A 20,226-nucleotide genomic window follows, 5' to 3' on the forward strand; every position below is an offset into this window, starting at 1 on the left:
GATGTCCTCTTGTGATCAGAAGCAAGCTCATCTATGCCGGCTATCACTGTTAAAAGGACAGTCTTAAATATGTGCGGAATTATCATTGTGATCGTTGTTAAATCCAGCTATCCACTCCTACCTCTGCTGACTTCTCCTGTGGACATTATGGTGTATTCCATTCATTCTAAATATGACACTGAATAATTAGAGGACTGTATTTTTCTAACAAAATTGTTTTCTGAAAACCTGTTATAGGAAAAGCAGAGAATATGAAAGCCTATCTAAAGAGTGCAGAAGGCTATTTTGTCCTGAATAAAAGCACTACGATTGGAAGGCATGAAAATTCAGACCTTGTTTTAGAGGTAAGACCTCTTCCTAGCCAGTCCCCGACCCTCCCTACCCCTCACACCACCAAAAGTCCTTACTGTTCTGTGGACTCCAGTCTCTTGTAAAGCACAGCCTCTGGCTAACAGTCCCAGCCTTCCTCGGTGTGCCACCAATAACCAATCCCGGCATGTGCTGGGTCTCCCTGGCACATGTGGTAAGAATGAGCACAGTGCAAAGTGCGATGGGCCCTGTGTCCTTTGCTGACTGTGTCTGCAGTGTCCCACCCTGATGGCGTGGTTTGGAAGGTGGGCTTAGAGCTGATGCTTGACCTTCACCTGCTCTGCGTCTGGCAGCCACGGCCACCTGAAGGGCCCAGCTTGAGCAATGGCCTCTCGCCCTTTCCAGAGCTTCTGGAGACTATGGGCCCCTCAGAGCCCTCCCGTGCCCCCGTACCTCCAAGTAGTAAATCAGGGTAAGCCCTGGGCATGGCCTCAGTGCTCTCTCACTTCATTTCATTCCATTCTCTGAATTAGCTGTGGCTTGGTCCACAGTCCCAGCTCATTGACAGCCAAGGAAGTTGGAAGAAATTGTAAGTAAGGAATTATACAAACAGTGGCTTTGAGCCTTTTACCATTTTGAAAGGGATTAAAATATTGAAGCAGAAAGAGAAATGCAATGGAATCCCTTTAGGACTGTGAAAGGCAGACCACTCTCAGACTTCACTCAACAGATTTTTTAAACTTTATTTTGAAATAATTATAGATGCACAAATAGTAGAGAGAATGGCACGAAGCATGTGTGGAGACCTGTGCCATTTTACCACGTGTGGATTTGGGTGTGGCCCTCAGGATATAGGAGTATTCCATCATCAGAGATGTCCCTTGTGATGCTCCTTTTATAGTCACAATTCCTCCTCCCACCATCGTCCCCATGCTCCGAAAACCACTAATCTGTTCTCCGTCTCTATAATTTTCATCATGTATGTATGACCTTTGTGATTGATTTTTTTTTTTTTTAGTCAGTGTAGTGCCCTTGACATCCATTTAGGTTATTAGCTTGTTCTTTTATTGCTGAGTAATAGTCCACGGTATGGACGTATCACCTGTGTTTAACCATTCACTTTTTGAAGGACATTTTGTTTCCATTTGGGGCTATTACAAATAAATGTACTATAAACATTTGTGTACAGGTTTTTGTGTGAACATAAGTTTTTATTTCTCTGTGATAAATGCTCAGGAGTATGATTGCATGGATTAACATATGTGTTTATATATATTCGGTTTGTAAAGAAACTGCCAGACTTATCCAGCATGGCTGTACCATTTTTCATTTCCACCAGCTATGTATGAGACACATCCTCACCAGTAATTAGCATAAACACTGTTTTTCATTTTAGCTGTTTTAGTAAGTGTGTAGTGGTATCTCATCATAGTCTTAACTTGCATTTTCCAAATCGATAGTGATGTTAAATGTCTTTTCATGTACGTGTTTGCCTTCTGCATATCCTCTTCAGTGAAATATCTCTTCATATCTTTTAAGTGTCTCTAATCGAATTGTTTAGTTTTTTTACCATTGAGTTTTGAGAATTCTTTATGTATTTTAGATATGAGTCCCTTGTCAGATAGATGGTTTGCAAATATTTTCTCCCATCCGTAGCTTGTCTTCTCATTCTCTTAGCAGAGTATTTCACAGAGCAAAAGCTTTAACTCTTGATGAAGTCCAGGTAGTTATTTTTTCTTTTATAGATCATGCTTTTAGTGTCATGTCTAAGAACATGCCACAAGGTCCCTGACCCTGAGGATTTTCTCTTACGTTTTCTTCTAAGTGTTTTATAGTTTTATGTTTAAATCTATGAACCATTTTGGGTTCACTGTCGTTTATGATGTGAGATTTAGGTCAAAGTTCATTTTTCTTGCATGTGGATATTTAGTTGTTCCAGAACCATTTGTTGAAAAGACTATCCTTTCTCCATTGAATTGCTTTTGCAAGTTTGTCAAAAATAATCTGGCCATACTTTCTATGGGGGCTACTTCTTAGTTCCCTATTATGTTTCATGGATCTATTTGTCATAATGGATCTACCATTATGAGATAGCCTTGATTACTGTCGCTATGTAAGTCTTAAATCAGGTAGAGTGATTCCTCCCACTTTTCCTTAAAGAAATTTTTTAACCTCTTCTAGTTGCTTTGCCTTTCCATTTACATTTTAGTGTAAGCCTGTCTGTATACACAAAATATCATGCTGTAATTTTGATTGGAATTGTGTTTTATCCTATATATCAATGTGAGAATAATTGATATACTCCTATATTGTCCTCCAATTCATGAACATGGTATATTTCTCCATTTATTCAGTGTCTCTCATGAGTGTTTTGTAGTTTTCAGCATACGAGTCCTGTACGTGTTTTGTTAGATTTACACTTAAGTATGTCTCTCTCTTTTTTTTTGAGTGATTGTAAATGGTATTATATTTTTAATTTTGGTGTCCACATGTTCATTGACAGTATATAGAAATACAGTTGATTTTTGTATGCTTCTTGGTATCTTGCAACCTTAACTGCACTTTCTTATATAAGGGCTTTTGTAGATTTCTTGGGATTTTATACATAAACAATCATGTCATCTGCAAATAAGAACAATTTTATTTCTTCTTTCAGAAAAGGAGATCTGAATGCTTTTAATCTTCTTTTCCTTGCTTTATTTCCCTGGTTAAGACTTCCAGGACTCTGCTGAACAAGAGCAGTGTATAAATCCTTATATTCGCTTGTTCCTGACCTTAGGGGAAAGCAGTTACTCTTTCACCATTAAGTAGGAGGTTAGCTGTAGGGTTTTTATACATGTTCTTACCAAGTGAGAAATTTCCCCCTTTATTCCTAGTTTTCTGAGAATGTTTATTGTAAATGCAACAGATTTAAAGATAACTCCATGAACCTCCCCGTGAGATTCTCCTCCATGATATGGTCTCCCTTCAAGGACACAGAACATCTGTTCAGTGTGCAAAGTGGGAGGAAAAAGAAGAAGAAGAAGAACTGTAGTTTCTTCTTTATCCTAACAAGGCATAGATTTGGGGTCGTTTTATTTCCTGTCTGGCTAAAGTAGAGACAGAGATCTCTGTTTTGAACCTGACTATGATATTAGAAAACTGTAGTAATTTTTAAAAGCACGGGCTTTGGAGATAGACAGACCTGGGTTTGAATCTCATTAGGCTACTTTGTGGCTGAGTGACTTCAACCAAATTACTTAATCACTCTGAGCTCCTTTTCCCTGTCTGTAAACCTCTTACCTCACAGGGTTATTCTGAGGATTAAGTGAGAAATGCATATAAAGAGCCTGGCATGTGGTGCTCAGTGAATGACACAATGATCATTATTATGGTCTCATAAAACAGAGACTGAGAAGAATCCTCAGTGGTGCACAGGGTTGAGATGAGGACCCACTGACATTAATAAGCCATTTGGAAAAGGGAACTAATGAGGACAGTTATTAACGAGACAGAAATTGAGTTGCATTCATTGTATATAAATAATTGACTGCTTACTGCTCCTCAGACTTAGCTTAAGAAATACGTCACTAGGCTTCCCTGGTTGCGAAGTGGTTGAGAGTCTGCCTGCCAATGCAAGGGACACGGGTTCGTGCCCCGGTCCGGGAATATCCCACATGCCGCGGAGCGGCTGGGCCCGTGAGCCATGGCCGCTGAGCCAGCGTGTCCGGAGCCTGAGCTCCACAACAGGAGAGGCCACAACAGTGAGAGGCCCGTGTACCACAAAAAAAAAAAAAAAAATGTCAGGGATTTATATTACTAAAAATCATCCTTGCAATTACCCAGAGGTTACATCTAGCAAATAAAAAAGATTGTTTGTTTTATTTGCCTGGATCAATCCTAAAGAATAGGCAGTCATGCTTCTAAAGATTTCTACTCATCAGCAAGGCTGACATGTTGTTTTGACTATTGGTATTGTAGTATTTCGACATCATTTACTCTTTCCGATAATGGAAGGTAGTTACATGCTTCTTGTTTTTAAAAATTGGGAGAAAGGAAAATATAAGGAAGAAAATAAAAGTCACTTGTAATCATTTGGCTCAGGGAAAAATCAATATTGATATTTGCAGGGTTTTACCCTCCAGACTTTTTTCTATATCCTGTAAGGAGTTTGGTTCCCTAAGGCAGTAGGAAGCCTGTTTATAGCCAGGCTAGTGAGAACTGTTTATAGTCAACAGTGATAACTGTTGCTATCACTCATTCATTGCACAGTATTTACCCAGAGCCTCAGCACCGAGCCAAGTCTAGGGGTACAGTGATGTCAGAACTGGACATGGTCCCTGCCATCAGGAAGCTGCCAGGAGAGAGAGAAATAAGTCAAATGATCCCACAAAGGTGTGACTAATTCCATTCCAACATTGGGGCTGTAAAGGAAAGGAATATGGAAGACAAGGAGGACTTAACTAGACAATAGGAGAAGGGAATGGCATGTGCAAGGGTCCTGGGGTGGAAGAGCATATTGTGAACCCAAGGGACTGAGAGAAAACCAGGGCGTCCAGAAGTCAGAGTGGGAAGGAGGAGGGCTAAGGGACAAGTCGGCCTCCTTCATGTCACCATAAGGGTTTTGATCTTTATCTGAAAAGCAGTGGGAAGAAGGCTTGAAGGATTGTAAACAAGGGGGAGACCTGCCAGTGAACATCCTGGCTGCTGTGTGCAGACGAGCCATCAGGAGCTCTATTCACAATCTCCCCTCTCCCATTTTACACGGCTCAAAAGCCTCAGCCTTGCTCATTTCACAGCTAAACCTTGCAAGTTATAATTTATATGATTTGATGTGCCTTGTAAACTGTATTTTTTAGAGTTGGATATGGCTGTTATTTAAACTCTGCTGAGAAAGGGACTCAGTTCTTCCAGAATGAAGAAACACCAAAGCCAGTGGTTGTTGGATTTTCCTCATGTTTAAGAGTGGTTGTTCAACATGAACTCCTAGGCATTCTGACCCAGTGGGTTTGGGGTAAGGCCCAGGAATCTTCACATTTGTATGCTCCCCAGGTTCAGGTGGGGGGAATGGAGTCCCTGGAGTTGGTTCCAGGACCACACTTTGAGAACCCCACCATCAGTGCTCCCTCCCTCTCCCTTCTTGATCAGCAGAGCTCCTGCTTGTGTGTGTGTGTGTATTCTTTCAATAAACTTTGTTTTGAGGAAAAGAGAAGCGAAGGGTAAACAATGAAGGGCTGACTGACCCTACCCCCTCCCCAGGGACTCCCCCAGTCCCACCCTGGGGAAGTCCCAGGATCCCTAGAAGACTGAGCTCTAGGACAGCCCAAGTCAGTGCAGGGCTGCAGCTAGGAAGGTGGAGATGGAAGAGAAAAAGAAAGAACAGACATGACAGGGGGTTGAAATGCTGGTGTCCACACCTCACCCTCGGTGGTCAGTGTCCTGCCAGGCATCTCCTTTCTCATGGGTTTAGCCATCTCTCCAGCCTGTGTCAGCCCTTCTCGCGTGGGATCTGAGGGTCGTGAAGCCAGACTGATCTCATACACATACCCCAGATCCCATCCAGCCAGATGACTCTCGTCCCTTTTCCTGGCCCCTGTCAGTTCTGGGCTGCCTCTCAGGAAAGAACCAGAGCCTACACCTTAATCTTGTTTATTATTATTAAACAAGGCTGCTGGGATTCTCCTATTATTTGTGTAATTTCACGGACATGCAGGTATGTCTGCTCTGTCAAAGGACACACACAGCTGTAGCTCTGATGGGCATGGCCAAATTGTCCACCAGAGGTTTCCGGATGTGGTGTCCTGCCAGCAGTGGACGCCCGTCTCCCACTCCCTCCCCAGCCTAGGGTGCTGACCCCCCATTGGATCTTCACTGATCTACGGGGTGAAGTATGGTACCTGTGTCATTTTAATTCACATTTCTCTTATTCTAAGCGAACACCTGCATTTTGAGACATAAGGTGACAGGTGGACTCTCTGTGGGGAAATCCACGGAATGAAACAGGCCTGGGAGGGTGCACTTGCTGGCTCCCCATCTGCATCGCGCTTGTCCTCCTGCCTGGGTCGTGCTCCCATCCTCCCCCCTCACCCCCACCTCACCCCTGGCTTCTCCCCAAGTGCTCCTTGCTCTGGTGGTTCACCTGTTAGGTCTCACCAGTCCTCAGGGAATGTTTTGTCCCCTGTTTGGGAACTGGCGGCTGATTTCATTGGTCAGTACCCAGCACAGCAATTGATGGGACTAGTTTCTCACCAGCAGATGGAGGGCTTCCAAGAGGAAAAAGTTCAGAGGAAAGGGCTAGATCGTGATCTCATTTTTCTCATTTTTTTTTATTGTGGTAAGATATGCATAACATAAAATTTACCATCTTAACCACTTTTATTAAGTGTGCAGTTCAGTGGCATTAAATATATTCACACTGTTGTGCAGCCATCACCCCCATCCATCTCCAGAACTCTTTGAATCTTGCAGAACTGAAACTGCACCCATGAAACAACAACTCCCCTTGTCCCCCCATCCCAGCCCCAGCAACCACCGTTTTGCTTTCTGTCTCTATGACCTTGGCTACTCTGGGTATCTCATATAAGTAGAATCATAACAGTATTTGTCTTTTCATGACTGGCTTCTTTCACTGAGTATAATATCCTTTCACTGAGTATAATGTCCATGTTCATCCATGCTGTAGCATGTGTCCGAATTTCCTTCCTTTTTTAAGGCTGAATAATATTCCATTGTGTGGATTCACCACATTTTGTTTATTCATTCATCTACTGATGGACACTTGGGTTGTTTCCACCTTTTGGCTGTTGCAAACAATGCTATGAACATGGGTGTATAAATATCTCTTCAAGCCCCTGCTTTCAGTTCTTTGGGATATATACCCAAAAGTAGACTTGCTGGATCATATGATAATTTTATTTTTAATTGTTTGAGGAACTGCCATGCTGTTTTCCATAGTGGCTGCACCAAGTTACATTCTCACAACAGGGCACAAGGGTTCCACTTTCCCTGCTTCCTCACCAACACTTGTTATTTCCCTTTTTTTTTTATACTAGCCATTCTGATGGATGTGAGATGAAAGAAAGATCATAATCTTTTGAATAGCATACATAATGCAAACAGCTACAGCATACATTTATGGACTACTTACTGCATCTCACATGGCTTTATACATCATCTATGTATGTTCTGTATTTATAGAATTATATCCACAAAACAAATCCTGTGCGGGTGAGAACTACTATTATCATTATTATCCTCATTTGATGACATGGACATGGGACTCAGAAAGGTTAAGGAACTGGCCCAAATCACACAGCTAGTCGGGGGAGGTGGGGCTGAGTTTCAGACTGAGCTGACTCAAGCTTCTAAAAACAGAAGCTTCACTTTTTGAGTGTAAATTTAGCTTAGGGAACATCTAATATCTAAATTGGAAATTCTCAGTTAACTGAGATAACAAGATAATTGACTAAGCTAGGGAAATTCCACCCTGTGGAATCGAGAATGGGGGTTGTCAGTGAAATGTGAGATGAATGTTCTTGTGATCCTCATTCATGCCACAGACTGAGGTGGTGCCATCTAGGGGGGGATTTGGGTAAAGAGGAAACGTTGACCTGGTGCTTTCCCAGGAAGAGGAGCATTGGGGCTGTTAAGTGGGGGCCCAGCAAGAAACACCACTTATCTCTCCAATCCAGCCAGAGTAAGTTCTCTGCTTCTAAGGACTGGTGGAGTTCAATTAGTCCCACCTGGATAACCCAGGATAGTCTCCCACTTTTTAAAAAATTTTTAAAAAGTTTTTGGCTGGGTTTGGTCTTCGTTGCTGAGCACAGGCTTTCTCTAGTTGCAGCGAGCGAGGGTTACTCTTTGTTGCGGTGCACGGGCTTCTCATTGCAGTGGCTTCTCTTGTTGTGGAGCACGGGCTCTAGGCACGCGGATTCAGTAGTTGTGGCACGTGGGCTCAGTAGTTGTGGCTCGTGGGCTCTGGAGCGCAGGCTCGGTAGTTGTGGCACACGGGCTTCGTTGCTCCATGGCATGTGGGATCTTCCCGGACCAGGGCTCGAACCCGTGTCCCCTGCATTGGCAGGCGGATTCTTGACCACTGCAACACCAGGGAAGTCCTTAGTCTCCCTCTTTTAAGAGCACTGATTAGTAACCTTGACATCGGCACAGTCCCTTTGGCCACCTCATGGAGCATATTCCCAGGTTCTGAGGATCAGGGCATGGGCATCTTTGGGAGACCATTCTGCCCACCACATTAATACTACCACCTGACTGGACCGTTGCTTTGGGACTGGTCTGAGAGCTTTCTGGAAGAATCAGTAGGATCAATGCCACAGGCCATGGAGAAAGATGGCTGGATGAGCTGGCAGGTGATAATCCCGTTACCAAGAGGGCAGGAAGCAGGACTGGTTGAGTGAGCACCTCAACATCCCGGAAGCAGCCAGGCAGTTTGGGGCCTGGAGATGAACCAGGGGTTGGAAATACACACCTGCGAATCCAGGGGGTGGCACAGTGGCCCCAGCCCATGGACAGAGTGTGGAGGAAATGGACATCTGCAGGGAGAGGAGCCCGGCGTGGAGACCTGGAAGCAGTCAGAGAGGTGAGGGAGCCAGAGAGCTGCTGCCAGGCTGAGGGTATTCATCACAGAGACAGCTTGCTTTGTGCCAGGTACTGTTCTGAGCACTCTCGAGTGTATTAACTCATTTCATCCTTAGGAGGTTAATGTTGTTTGCCCCACTTTACAGATGAGGGCGTTGAGGCACAGATAGGCTGAGTATCCTGCCTGAGGTCACAGAGGGAGGCTGGGGCACTGGGCACCACGCTCGGGCAGTCTGATTTCAGGACCAGCCTCTCCTGAGGCCTTGCCGGTCCACAGGGCTCTCCCGGGGAGACCGGGGAGGAAGGATCCAGCTGACGGGGAAGCAGAGAAGCTTCTTCTTTCCTTCCAATCCCAGACCCGTCATCTCACCAGCGCCTGGCCGTTTCCTCATATCCTTATTCTTTTGAAAACCCCATTTTTTTTTTTACTATTTCTGCACTACATCCCTTTCTGGAGGCAGTGGGGGGATGGGGCTGGGGGATGGGATAGCCTAGAACCAAAAGGTTAAAAGAAATAGATAAAACACACACACACACACACACACACACAAACACACACACACAAGTTAATTTCAAAAATGTTATCCCACTCCTTAGAACATGTCACCAAGCAGTACCTTTTGTCAATCCTACGAAGCCCAGCTTATCAAACTCATTTTTGCTGCTCAGGGAGCAACCAAAGAGAAGCAAAGAACCATGCCCCAGGCTGCACAGCTGGAAGGTAGCAGAGGTGGGACTTGAACTCAAGGCTTTCTAACTCCAGAGCCCATCCTCTTGCTCATAATAGAGAACATTTCTCATTTGCCCTATGTTCTCTTCTAAGTGCTTTAGTATGTATTATATCATTTATACGTCACCAGTAGCTTATAAGACTGTCCTTTTGTTACCTTACAGATGAGGAAGCTGAGGTATCACTTGCCCAAGGTCACCCTTCTAGGAAGTAGGAGAGCTGGACTCGAGCCCATTCTAACAACCACCACGTTGCCCTGCTCCCCCAACCCCTGAACCATCAGGCCACGTGCCTCTCTCTGAAAACTGTGTCTCATGTCACAGGGAGGCCGAGAGCCCGAGGAGGCCCCCGAGGGCAATGGCAGTGGGTTGAGGACCCAGCGGGAGAGGACCCTCTTGAAGCCATTTGACAATAAAGGAAAGGAAGGGGGAAGGGGCGGCGTTTCCAGGCCGAGGGGGTGGTGAGCACGTTCACAGGTTAGACGGAAGTTACACTGTCAAGGTGAGGATGCAGAAGAGGAGATGGTTGAGGAGAGGGACCAGACCAGGGTGGGATGAAGGCAGGACCACCCGGAAGCCCTTGGCAGCTAAGAGAAGCCTTGAAGGTCCCATCTAGGAGCTTCTCCAAGCCTGGGAAGTCCAGGTCCTGGCAGGGAGCTGAAGGCACATTCACAGGGGTGTGGAGTGATGGAGGGGAGTTTCCTGAAGGGACTCCATAGGGAGTGGGCAGGGCTCAGAGAAACCACAAAGGATAGTGCAGGGCCCAGAGCTAGTATGAGTGAGGACTGTTCCCACCCCCAGAGCTGAGGGGTGAGGGGCAGGGGCATTTCCTGGGACCTGGAGACCCCGAGGGCTGGGTAGAGTCCTCTGAGGGAAGCTGTGTGGCCCCAGAGAATGGAAGCCAGGGGAGTAAGTACCCCAAGCTCTCTCCCTGCTCTGATCTCTAACCCCCCCATTGGCCAAACCCAACCAGAAACCAGACACAAGGAGCCCATCAGCCCATGGATGTAGCCGCACAGGTGGGCCTGCTGGGCAGAGGGCGCCGTGTAAAGGGATGGAGGAGGGTCGGGAGAAGCAGACGGAGGATGCAGGCAGGTGCAGGAGGTGAAGACCTAGGAGGCTGTTGTCAAAGTAGAATGAAAAGCCTGAGAGCAGGGACCTGCTGGCTGGGGGGCCCAAAGGGCACTGGGCCAGCCTCAGGACAGAAGTGTGAGGGTGGCAGGAGGGTTTGGGGGCCGGGATGGGCTTGAAGGAGCTGGTGAGCTTGAACAGGGCCCAGGCTGGTTGAGCATAGGGCATTACCCCTAGGGAGCAAACAGGGAGCAAAGGCTACGTGACTCAAGGAGAGGACGAGACAGAGGATAAGGAAGGCCGGGAGTGGGAGGTTATGGTCTGAGATGGGGCTTCCCAGTGCCAGGTGATGCAAGGTTGAAACCTAGCTCCAAAGGACGGTTCCAGGTACACGTCGAACCTCAGCGACAATGTCAGTGAACCTCAGGGCAATGTCATAACTAAGTCAGCTTCCCGAGGAGGCTTCCTTAAAGCACAGGGGTCATCAGAGCAGATGGTCATTCTTAATAGAAATTGAAACGTCTCAATATTTTATGGACTCACTATATACTTTTTAAAGACATTTTCAATGCAGGAGCCTTAAAAAATGCACTTGTTTTGTATATTAGGTCCTGCCTGTCTCCTCTCTCATTATTAAATCACTCTCTACTCTGAAAATCACAGGGTACAAATCAAAGGTACAAGTTTTGGAATTAGACTCGGGTTCAAACCCTGATATTGCCCTGGGCCAGCATCCTGATGTTGAGTGAGTCCCTTCATCTTAGCCATTTTTTAAATCGTGGTAAAATACCTATAAAGTTTACCGTCTTAACCACTTTTAAGTGTACAGATCAGTAGTTGTAAGTTATTCACATTGTTGTGCAACCAGCCTCAGAATTTTTCATCTTGCAAAACTGAAACTGTACCCATTAAACAACAATCCCCCGTTTCCCCTTCCCCAGCTCCTGGCAACCCCCGTTCTATTTTGTTTCTATGAGCTTGACTACTTTATGTACCTCACATAGTGGAATCATACAAAATTTGCTTTTTTGTGACACTTATTTCATATAATGTCCTCACGGTTCATCCATGTTGTAGCATGTGTCAGAATTTCCTTCCTCCTACACTGAATAATATTCCACTGTATGGATGGACCACATTTTGCTTATCCAATCATCGGTCAGTGGGCACTTGGGTGGCTTCCACCTTTTGGCAATTGTGAATAATGCTACTATAAACATGAGTGTACAAATAACTCTTTAAGTTCCTGTTTTCAATTCTTTGGGGTATATACCCGGAAGTGGACTTGCTGGATCATATGATAATTTTATCCTAAATTGTTTGAGAAGCCGCTCTACTGTTTTCCATATCAGCTGCACCATTTTACATTCTCAGCGGTACATAAGTGTTCCCCTACTCTACATCCTTGCCAACACTTGTTATTTTCTGTTGCTGTTTGTTTGTTTTTGATAGTAGCCATCCTAATGGGTATGAGGTGGTATCTCACTGTGGTTTTGATTTGAATTTCCCTAATGACTAGTAATGTTGAGCATCTTTTTATATGCTTGTTGGACATTTATATATCTTCTTTGGAGAAATGTCTATTCCAGTTCTATGCCCATATTTGATCAAGTTATTTGGGGGTTCTTTTTTGTTGTTGTTGTTGAGTTATAGTTCTCTATATATTCTTCATATTAACCCTTTTTCAGATTTGTGATTTGCAACTATTTTCTCCCATTCTCTAGATGGCCTTTCACCCTGTTTATTGTGTCCTTTGATTCACAGAAGTTTTAATTTTTGATATAGTTGAATTTATCTATTTTTACTTTTGCTGCCTATGCTTTTGGTATCATAGCCAAAAATGCATTGCCAAATCCAATGTCATAAAGCTTTCCTCCTGTGCTTTCCTCTAAAAGTTTTATAGTTTTAGACTATGTTTAAGTCTTTGATCCACTTTGAGTTAATTTTTATACATGGTGTAAGGTAAGAGTTCAACTTAATTCTTTTGCAGTCTTTCCCAGCATCATTTGTTGAAAATACTGTTCTTTCCCCATTGAATAATCTTGGCACCCTTGTCAAAAATCATTGGACCATATATGCAAACTTTTATTTCTGTGCTCTCTATTCTATTCTATTGGCCTATGTGCCTGACCTTATGTCAGTATCACACTGTTTTGATTACTGTACCTTTGTGTGCAGTAAGTTTTGAAATCAGGAAGTGTGAGACCTCCAACTTTGCTTTTCTTTCTCAAGATTATTTTGGCTATTTGGGGTCCACTGAGATTCCATATGAATTTTAGGATGGATTTTTCTATTTCTGCAAAAACTGCTGTTGGGATTTTGAATCTGTAGATCCTGCTGTGTAGTAATGACATCTTAACAATATTAAGTCTTCCAACCCACGAATACAGGGTGTCTTTCCATTTATTTGTGTCTTTAATTTCTTTCAGCAGCACTTTGTAGTTTTCAGTGTACACATCTTTTACCACCTTGGTTAAATTTATCCCAAAATATGTTATTCATTTTGATGCTATTGTAAATGAAATTATTTTCTTAACTTCCTTTTCAGATTGTTCATTGTGAGCATATAGAAACACAACTGATGTTTGTGTGTTGATTTTGTGTCCTACGATTTTGCTAGTGAATGGTATTTTTTAGTTCTAAGAGGGTTGTGGTTTTTCATGGACTCTTTAGGATTTTGTACATGTAAGATCATGTTGCCTGTGAACAGAGATAATTTGACTTCTTCCTTTCGAATTTGGATGTCTTTATTTCTTTTTCTTGCCTAATTGCTCTGGCTAGGACTTCCAGTACTTTGTTGAATAGAAGTGGCAAAAGCAGGTATCCTTATCTTATTCTTGAAATTAGAGGAAAAGCTTTCAGTCTTTCACCTTTGAGTATGATGCTACCTGTGGGCCTTTCATATTTGACCTTTATTATGTTGAGGTAATTTCCCTCTATTCCCTGTTTGTTGAGTGCTTTTATCATGAAAGAGTGTTGCATTTTGTCAAATGCTTTTTGTACGTCCATCGAGATGATCATTTTTTTCCTTCTTTCTGTTAATGTGAGGTATTACGTGGATTAATTTTCATATGTTGAACCATCAGGTCTGCATTTCAAGAATAAATGCCACTTGGTCATAGTGTATGATCCTTTTACTGTGCTGTTGCATTCGGTTTCCTCCTGTTTGGTTGAGGACTGTGGTGTCGGTGTTCATAAGAGATATTGGTCTGTGGTTGTCCTGTCGTGTCCTTGTCTGGGTTTGGGATCAAGGTAATGCTGTCCTCTCACTTCACCTGTTGAGTCTCAGCTTCTTCATCTCTAAGATGGAGATAACAATAGAGTCCCTGTTTAGGGCTGTCATGCAGATTAAATGATAAAAATGCACACAAAATGCTTCAGCAGGGCCCAGTTCACAGGAAGCCCTCAAAATATGTGAGAGGACGATAAGGATAATAATAAAAATAATAATGAATAAATAACAGTTCATCTCATAGTGGGACAGCTCAGTAGGCTGGGGCTTATAGACTCAGTCTGTATTAGCAGCAGGGCGTCTGTCCAGGAGCAGCATTTAGCAATTTTCCAAGTAAAGGGAGCGAGTGATATTATAGGACCGAACTAGGAAGCTGTCTCCTGGCCTAACATGTGGTAGAGGCTCACAGAAATTTGTGGAGTCATTGAAAACTTCCTGCTTGCTTTGATGTCTTAATAATGGCCTGACAGTTTTTGAGGAACTGAACGCAGTGAAGCCTGGCAAGAGACAAACAAAATGTCACAGACAGAATTTCTCTCATTCATGGGTTATCAAAGGTTCAAAGGACACAAAGATCAATGGCAATTGTGATGAAGATGATGTGGGTGACATTTTCCAAAGAGCTAATGTGTTTTCATTTTTTTTAATACTTTATTTTTTTGAACAGTTTTAGGTTTACAGGAATTTTAGCAGAGAATACAGAGAGTTCCCATATATCCACCCCTCCAATACACACAGTTTCCCCTATTATTAACCTCATGCATTAGTGCGGTACATTTGTTACAACTGATGAACCAATATTGATATGCTATTATTAACTAAGTCCATAGGTTACATTAGGGTTCACTCTTTGCGTTGTACGTTCTTTCGTTTTGACAAATGTATAGTGACAAGTATCCACCATTACAGTATCATAAAAAATATTTTCACTGCCCTGAAATCCCCTGTGCCCCTCATCTTCATCCTGAGCCCCAGAGCCCCTGTGCCCCTGGCAAGCACTGATCTTTTACTCTCCTTATAGTTTTACTTTTTCCAGAATTTCATACAGTTGGAATCATACGGTATGTAACCTTTTCAGACTAGGTTCTTTCACTAAGCAATATGCATTTAAGATTCCTCCATGTCTTTTTTGTTATTTGATAACTCGTTTATTTTTATCACTAGTATTTCATTGTATGGATGTACCACAATTTGTCTATCCATTTACCTTTTAAAGGACATCTTGGTTGCTTCCAGTTTTGGGCAGTTATGAATAAAGATGCTGTAAGCATGTATCCAAAATAAATGAGTCTTCATGGATATAGAGAACAGACTGTGGTTGCCAAGGGGGAGGGGGTTGAGGGAGAGATGGAGTGGGGGGTTGAGGTTAGCAGATGTGAGCTGTTACATCCAGGATGGAGAAACAACAAGGTCCTACTGTATAGCACAGGGAACTATATTCAATATCCTGTGATAAACCATAATGGAAAAGAATATTTTAAAAAGAATGTATATATATGTATAACTGAATCACTTTGCTGTACAGCAGAAATTAATACAACATTGTAAATCGACTACATTTCAATAAAATAAATAAATAAACAATATAAATGAGTCTTAAAAATCAACAGTAAGAAACCAAACAACCCAACTTAAAAATGGGCAAAAGAGCTCAACAGACACCTCACCAAAGAAAATCTACAGATGTCAAATAAGCATATGAAAAGATGTTAAACATCATATATCATTAAGGAATTTCAAATAAACATGAAATATCTCTTCATTTATTTAGACTACTTTGATTTCTTTCATCAACATTTTGTAGTTTTCTTCATATACCTCTTCACATAGCTAAGTATTTTGTGAGATTTATTCCTAGGTAATTCATTTTTTTTTTGGTGCTAATGTAAATGATGTTGTGTTTTTAATTTCATATTCCACTTGTTCATTGTTGGTATATAGGAAAGCAATTGACTTTTGTATATTAATCATGTATTCTGCCACCTGGGTACAATTGCTCATTAGTTCCAGGAGGGCTTTCTGTCGGTTCTTTGGGATTTTCTGCATAGACAATCATGCCATCTGCAAAATGGGCAAAAGATCTGAACAAACACCTCACCAAAGAAGATTTCTTTTTCCTTCCCAATCTATCTTTTATTCTCTTTTCTTGCCTTGTTGCATTAGCTAGGACATACAGTACAATGTTGAAAATGAGTGGTGAAAGGGGACATCTTCACCTTATTCCTGATCTTAATTGGAAAGTTTCTAGTTTCTCACCATTAAATATGACGTTAGCTTTAGGGTTTTTATAGATGTACTTTATCAGGTTGAGGAAGTTCCCCTCCATCCCTAATTTGCCAAGAGTTGTTGTGGTGGTTTGGTGGTTTGTTAGTTTATCATGGATGGTGTTTAATTTTGTCAAATGCTCTTTTTGCATCTACTGTTATGATAATGCGATTTCTCTTCTCTACGCTGTTGATGTGATGGATTACATTAATTGATTTCCAAATGTTGAACCAGCCTTGCATACCTGGAATAAATCCCACTTGACTGTGGTGTAGAAGTCTTTTTATACATCACTGGATTCAATTTGCTAATATTTTGTTGAGGATTTTGCATCTATGTTCATGGGAGGTATTGGTCTGCAATTTTCCTGTTTTGCAATATCTTTATCTGGTTTTGCTATTAGAATAAGCTTGGCCTCACAGAATGAGCTGGGAAGTGTTCTCTCTTCTTCTATTTTCTGGAAGAGATTATTTAGAACTGATATCATTCTTTCCTTAATGTTTGATAGAATTGACCAGTGAACCCATCCAGGCCTGGTGCTTTCCATTTTGGAAGGTTATTCATTATTGATTCAAATTCTTTACTAGATATGAGTCTATTCAGAGTATTTATTTCTCCTTGTGTGAGTTTCAGTAGATTGTGTTTTTCAAGGAAATGGTCCACTTCATTAACTTATAAAATCTGTGGGCATAGAATTATTCATAATATTCCTTTATTATCCCTTCAGTGTCCATGAGATCAGTAGTGATGCCATCGCTTTCATTTCTGATTTGAGTAATTTGTATCTTCTCTCTTTTTTTCTTGGTTATCCTGCTAGAGGTTTGTCAATTTTATTGATCTTTACAAAAAAAAAAAAACCAAACAGCTCTTTATTTTGCTGACTTTTCTCTATTGTTTTCCTGCTCTTTATTTCATTCATTGCTTCTTTTCTTGTGCTTGTGGTAGGCTTATATTGCTCTTCTTTCTCTAGTTTCATAAGGTGGAAGCTTAGATCTTTTCAAATGTATGCCTTCAATGCCATAAACTTCCCTCCAAGCACTGCTTTCACTGCATCTTGCAAATTTTCATAGGTTGTATTTTCATTTTCATTTAGCTCAAGATAAATTTTTATTTCCCATGAGACTCCCTCCTTGACCCATCTGTTATTTAGAGGTGTGTTGTTTAATCTCCAAATATTTGGGGATTTTCCAGCTGTCTTTCTGGTATTGGTTTCTAGCCTAATTCCATTGTGTTCTGAAAACGTACTTTGCATAATTTCTATCCTTTTACATTTGTTGAGGTATATTTTGTGGCCTGGAATGTGGTCTGCTTCATGAATGTTCCATGGGAGCTTGAGAAGGATGTGTGTTTTGTTGCTGTGGGATGAAGCTGTGTGGTTGCCAGTTAGATCCAGATGATGGTAGTGCTGTTCAGTTCAACTTCATTCTTCCTAATTTTCTGCCTGGTGGGTCTGCCCATCACTGACAGAGGGCTGTTGAGGTCTCCAGCTACCATGATGGATTCATCTGCTTCTCCTTGCAGTTCTATCAGTTTTTGCCTTCCATACTTTGATGCTCTATTGTTGGGTACATACAGTGAAGGACTGTTATGTCTGCTTGGAGAATCGACCCCTTTATCACTATGTATCGCCTCTCTTTATCCCTGATAACTTTCCTTCCTCTGAAGTTGGCTCTGCCTGAAATTAATAGAGCTACTCCTGCTTTCTTCTTGTGTTTCAGTATTTTAAGTGCCAAAGTGTTTGGTAGGAATTTGAAAAGTGGGTAAAGGCACAGTCATTTGAATCAGGCAAACCTGGGAACAAGCCAAGCGAGTCAAAGTGGCTGACTGTGGGCACACTTAATCGTTCTATGCCTCAGTTTCCTCATCTAAGAAATGAGTAACTATCGGACCTACTGTACAGCACAGGGAGCTATATTCAATATCTTGCAGTAACCTGTGATGGAAAAGAATCTGAAAAAGAATAGATATTATATATATGTATAACTGAATCACTTTGCTGTACACCTGAAACTAACACAACATTGTAAATCAACTAGACTTCAATAAAAAATTAAATTTTTTTGAAATGAGGAAGTATCCCTTTGAATTATTGTGAAGATGAAACGGGATAATGCAGTAAAGCACTTAGCAAATTTCCTGGCATTTGTGTAATTACACATAATGTGTCATTAATATATTCTACTAATATATGCAGTTATATTATTATCTATTCATATACTATAAGCTATTATTAATATAAGCTATAGGTTATAATTATATTGTGGGACATTAGTATAGATTTCTAAGTCCAAGTACTCTCTATGAAATTTGGGTGAGGCACTCTGAGAAGAGTGACTTAGAAAATATTTGCAAAGTCTCAGGCTGGAGTGGATGGCTCATAGGCAGTGTCCTGAGAAGACACAGGACTTCGCACGTGCCCTGCAGCCCATAGTCCAGGGCGCCGGGGCCAGGTGGGGATGTGATATTTCCTCCTTGGTGCCGAGTTTTGCTCATTCTTCTTATTAAAGTGGTTACACAGGAGGTTTCTGAGGCCACTGACAAATCACTGTCTGGGGTCTCTCTCTTTTGAGGGAAATGTGGTCACACCAGGGCCCCTATTGAAAAATAGATCATCTTTGGTTAGATAAATTCTGATTAGCTTTTAAGAAGCAACAGTAATAATTAAGCACATGGGAAAAACCTTCATTGTACACCAAGGCTTTTAAAAGGTAGTTATAAAACTATGTTTTGTGGTGTGAGCTCAATTGTGTTTAAACTTTTTAAAAAGATTGTAAGCATAGAGAAAAGACTGGAAGGATGTGAACCACCGTGTTCTCGGTGCCTGCCTCTGGGGGACGGGAGTCTAAGTGATTTTAGTGTCTTCTTTGTGTTTTTCTCTAGTTCTCATTTTCTGCATTATTACAAAAAACATGTTATTTTAAAAATGAATAGAACAAACAAATGAAAACAACAATTATTACAAAACCTCCCCTGAACTTCAACACTTGCAGTAAATGGACAGTTGTCACTTGCCAACTGACCTTTCTGGTTTGTGTTGGGCCATTTCTGCTATCTTGCCACTCGGGACAAACAAAAGGATACTTGCATGGGATCAGAGAACTATCAAGTGGCCAATTCCTGGCCAATTCCCCCCGAGTTCCCTCTTGCCTCTGTGTTGCCTGACGCCCTACCCCAAAACTGGGCATCTATTCTGGGTCTGCTGTCAGGGTCTGGTGACCCTCCACTCACTAGCTGTGTGGCCTTAGGCAAGTCACTTAACCTCTCTGACCCTCAGCATCCTCCTCTTAAAATGAGGATTGCAGTGACTGTCCAGCCAGATGAAGTGGTTAGCACATTGGGGCCCCCAGTGTCAGTGGCACTAGTTATTCCTTGTTATTCCTGTTATTGCTGGCTCTGACTGTCCCCCTTCTGCATTTCAGTCTGCAGACGTCGACAACCATCACGCACTCATTGAATATAATGAGGCCGAAAGCAGCTTTGTTCTCCACGACTTCAATTCCTGCAACGGCACGTTCGTCAATGAGTGCCACATTCAGAACGTGGCTGTGAAGCTCCTACCCGGAGACATCCTGAGGTTTGGGTCCAGAGGGCTGACCTACGAACTGGTCATCGAAAACCCAGCCTCGGTGAGTCCAGGCCCCTGCGGGGGTGGGGTGGGGTGGGGTGCAGAGGTGCCGTGTTGTGCCACCTTCCGTGCAGCCTAGGGCTCGGGTACGGCCACAGGTGGAGTTCGTCTGGAGCGCGTCACTCTTGCTTTCGCGATTCTGCGAAGTTCAGCCCCATCGCGTGGGTGCCCGGGGAGAGCGAGTCCTCGCGCCCTCTTCTGGGCATTTCGTGGAATTACATGCAAGGGTTGCCTAGCGACCAGCCCGGAGCGAGAGCGTTTTCCTGAAAAGTGAAGCTTGGCGAGGGGAGGTGGAAAGCAAGTGTGTGCTTCTGAAGATGCAGAGATGGATGCTTCCTTTTTAGGCAGATCAGTGCTCTGCAACTTCCTAGCTTTGTGACCTCGGCCAGGCTTCTCTGTATGCCTGGGTCTGGGTCTTCTT

The 20,226-nt window shown here is 42.6% G+C and overlaps 1 protein-coding gene across 1 annotated transcript in view; it reads left to right on the forward strand.

Annotated features, from left to right (window-relative positions):
* Positions 1–251: 251 nt before the first annotated feature.
* LOC308620759 (forkhead-associated domain-containing protein 1-like) overlaps positions 252–20,226 on the forward strand; it is a gene marked incomplete at its 5' end in the record, with an annotated part of 87,708 nt that continues 67,733 nt past the window's right edge. The window contains 2 exons of the mRNA XM_081240671.1: positions 252–344; positions 19,600–19,806. Coding sequence (XP_081096797.1) covers positions 252–344; positions 19,600–19,806 — 300 coding nt within the window. The remainder of the gene's footprint in view (positions 345–19,599; positions 19,807–20,226) is intronic.

This window comes from Mesoplodon bidens (genome assembly GCF_964165515.1).
Source record: "Mesoplodon bidens genome assembly, chromosome: 7".
Taxonomy (NCBI): domain Eukaryota; kingdom Metazoa; phylum Chordata; class Mammalia; order Artiodactyla; family Ziphiidae; genus Mesoplodon; species Mesoplodon bidens.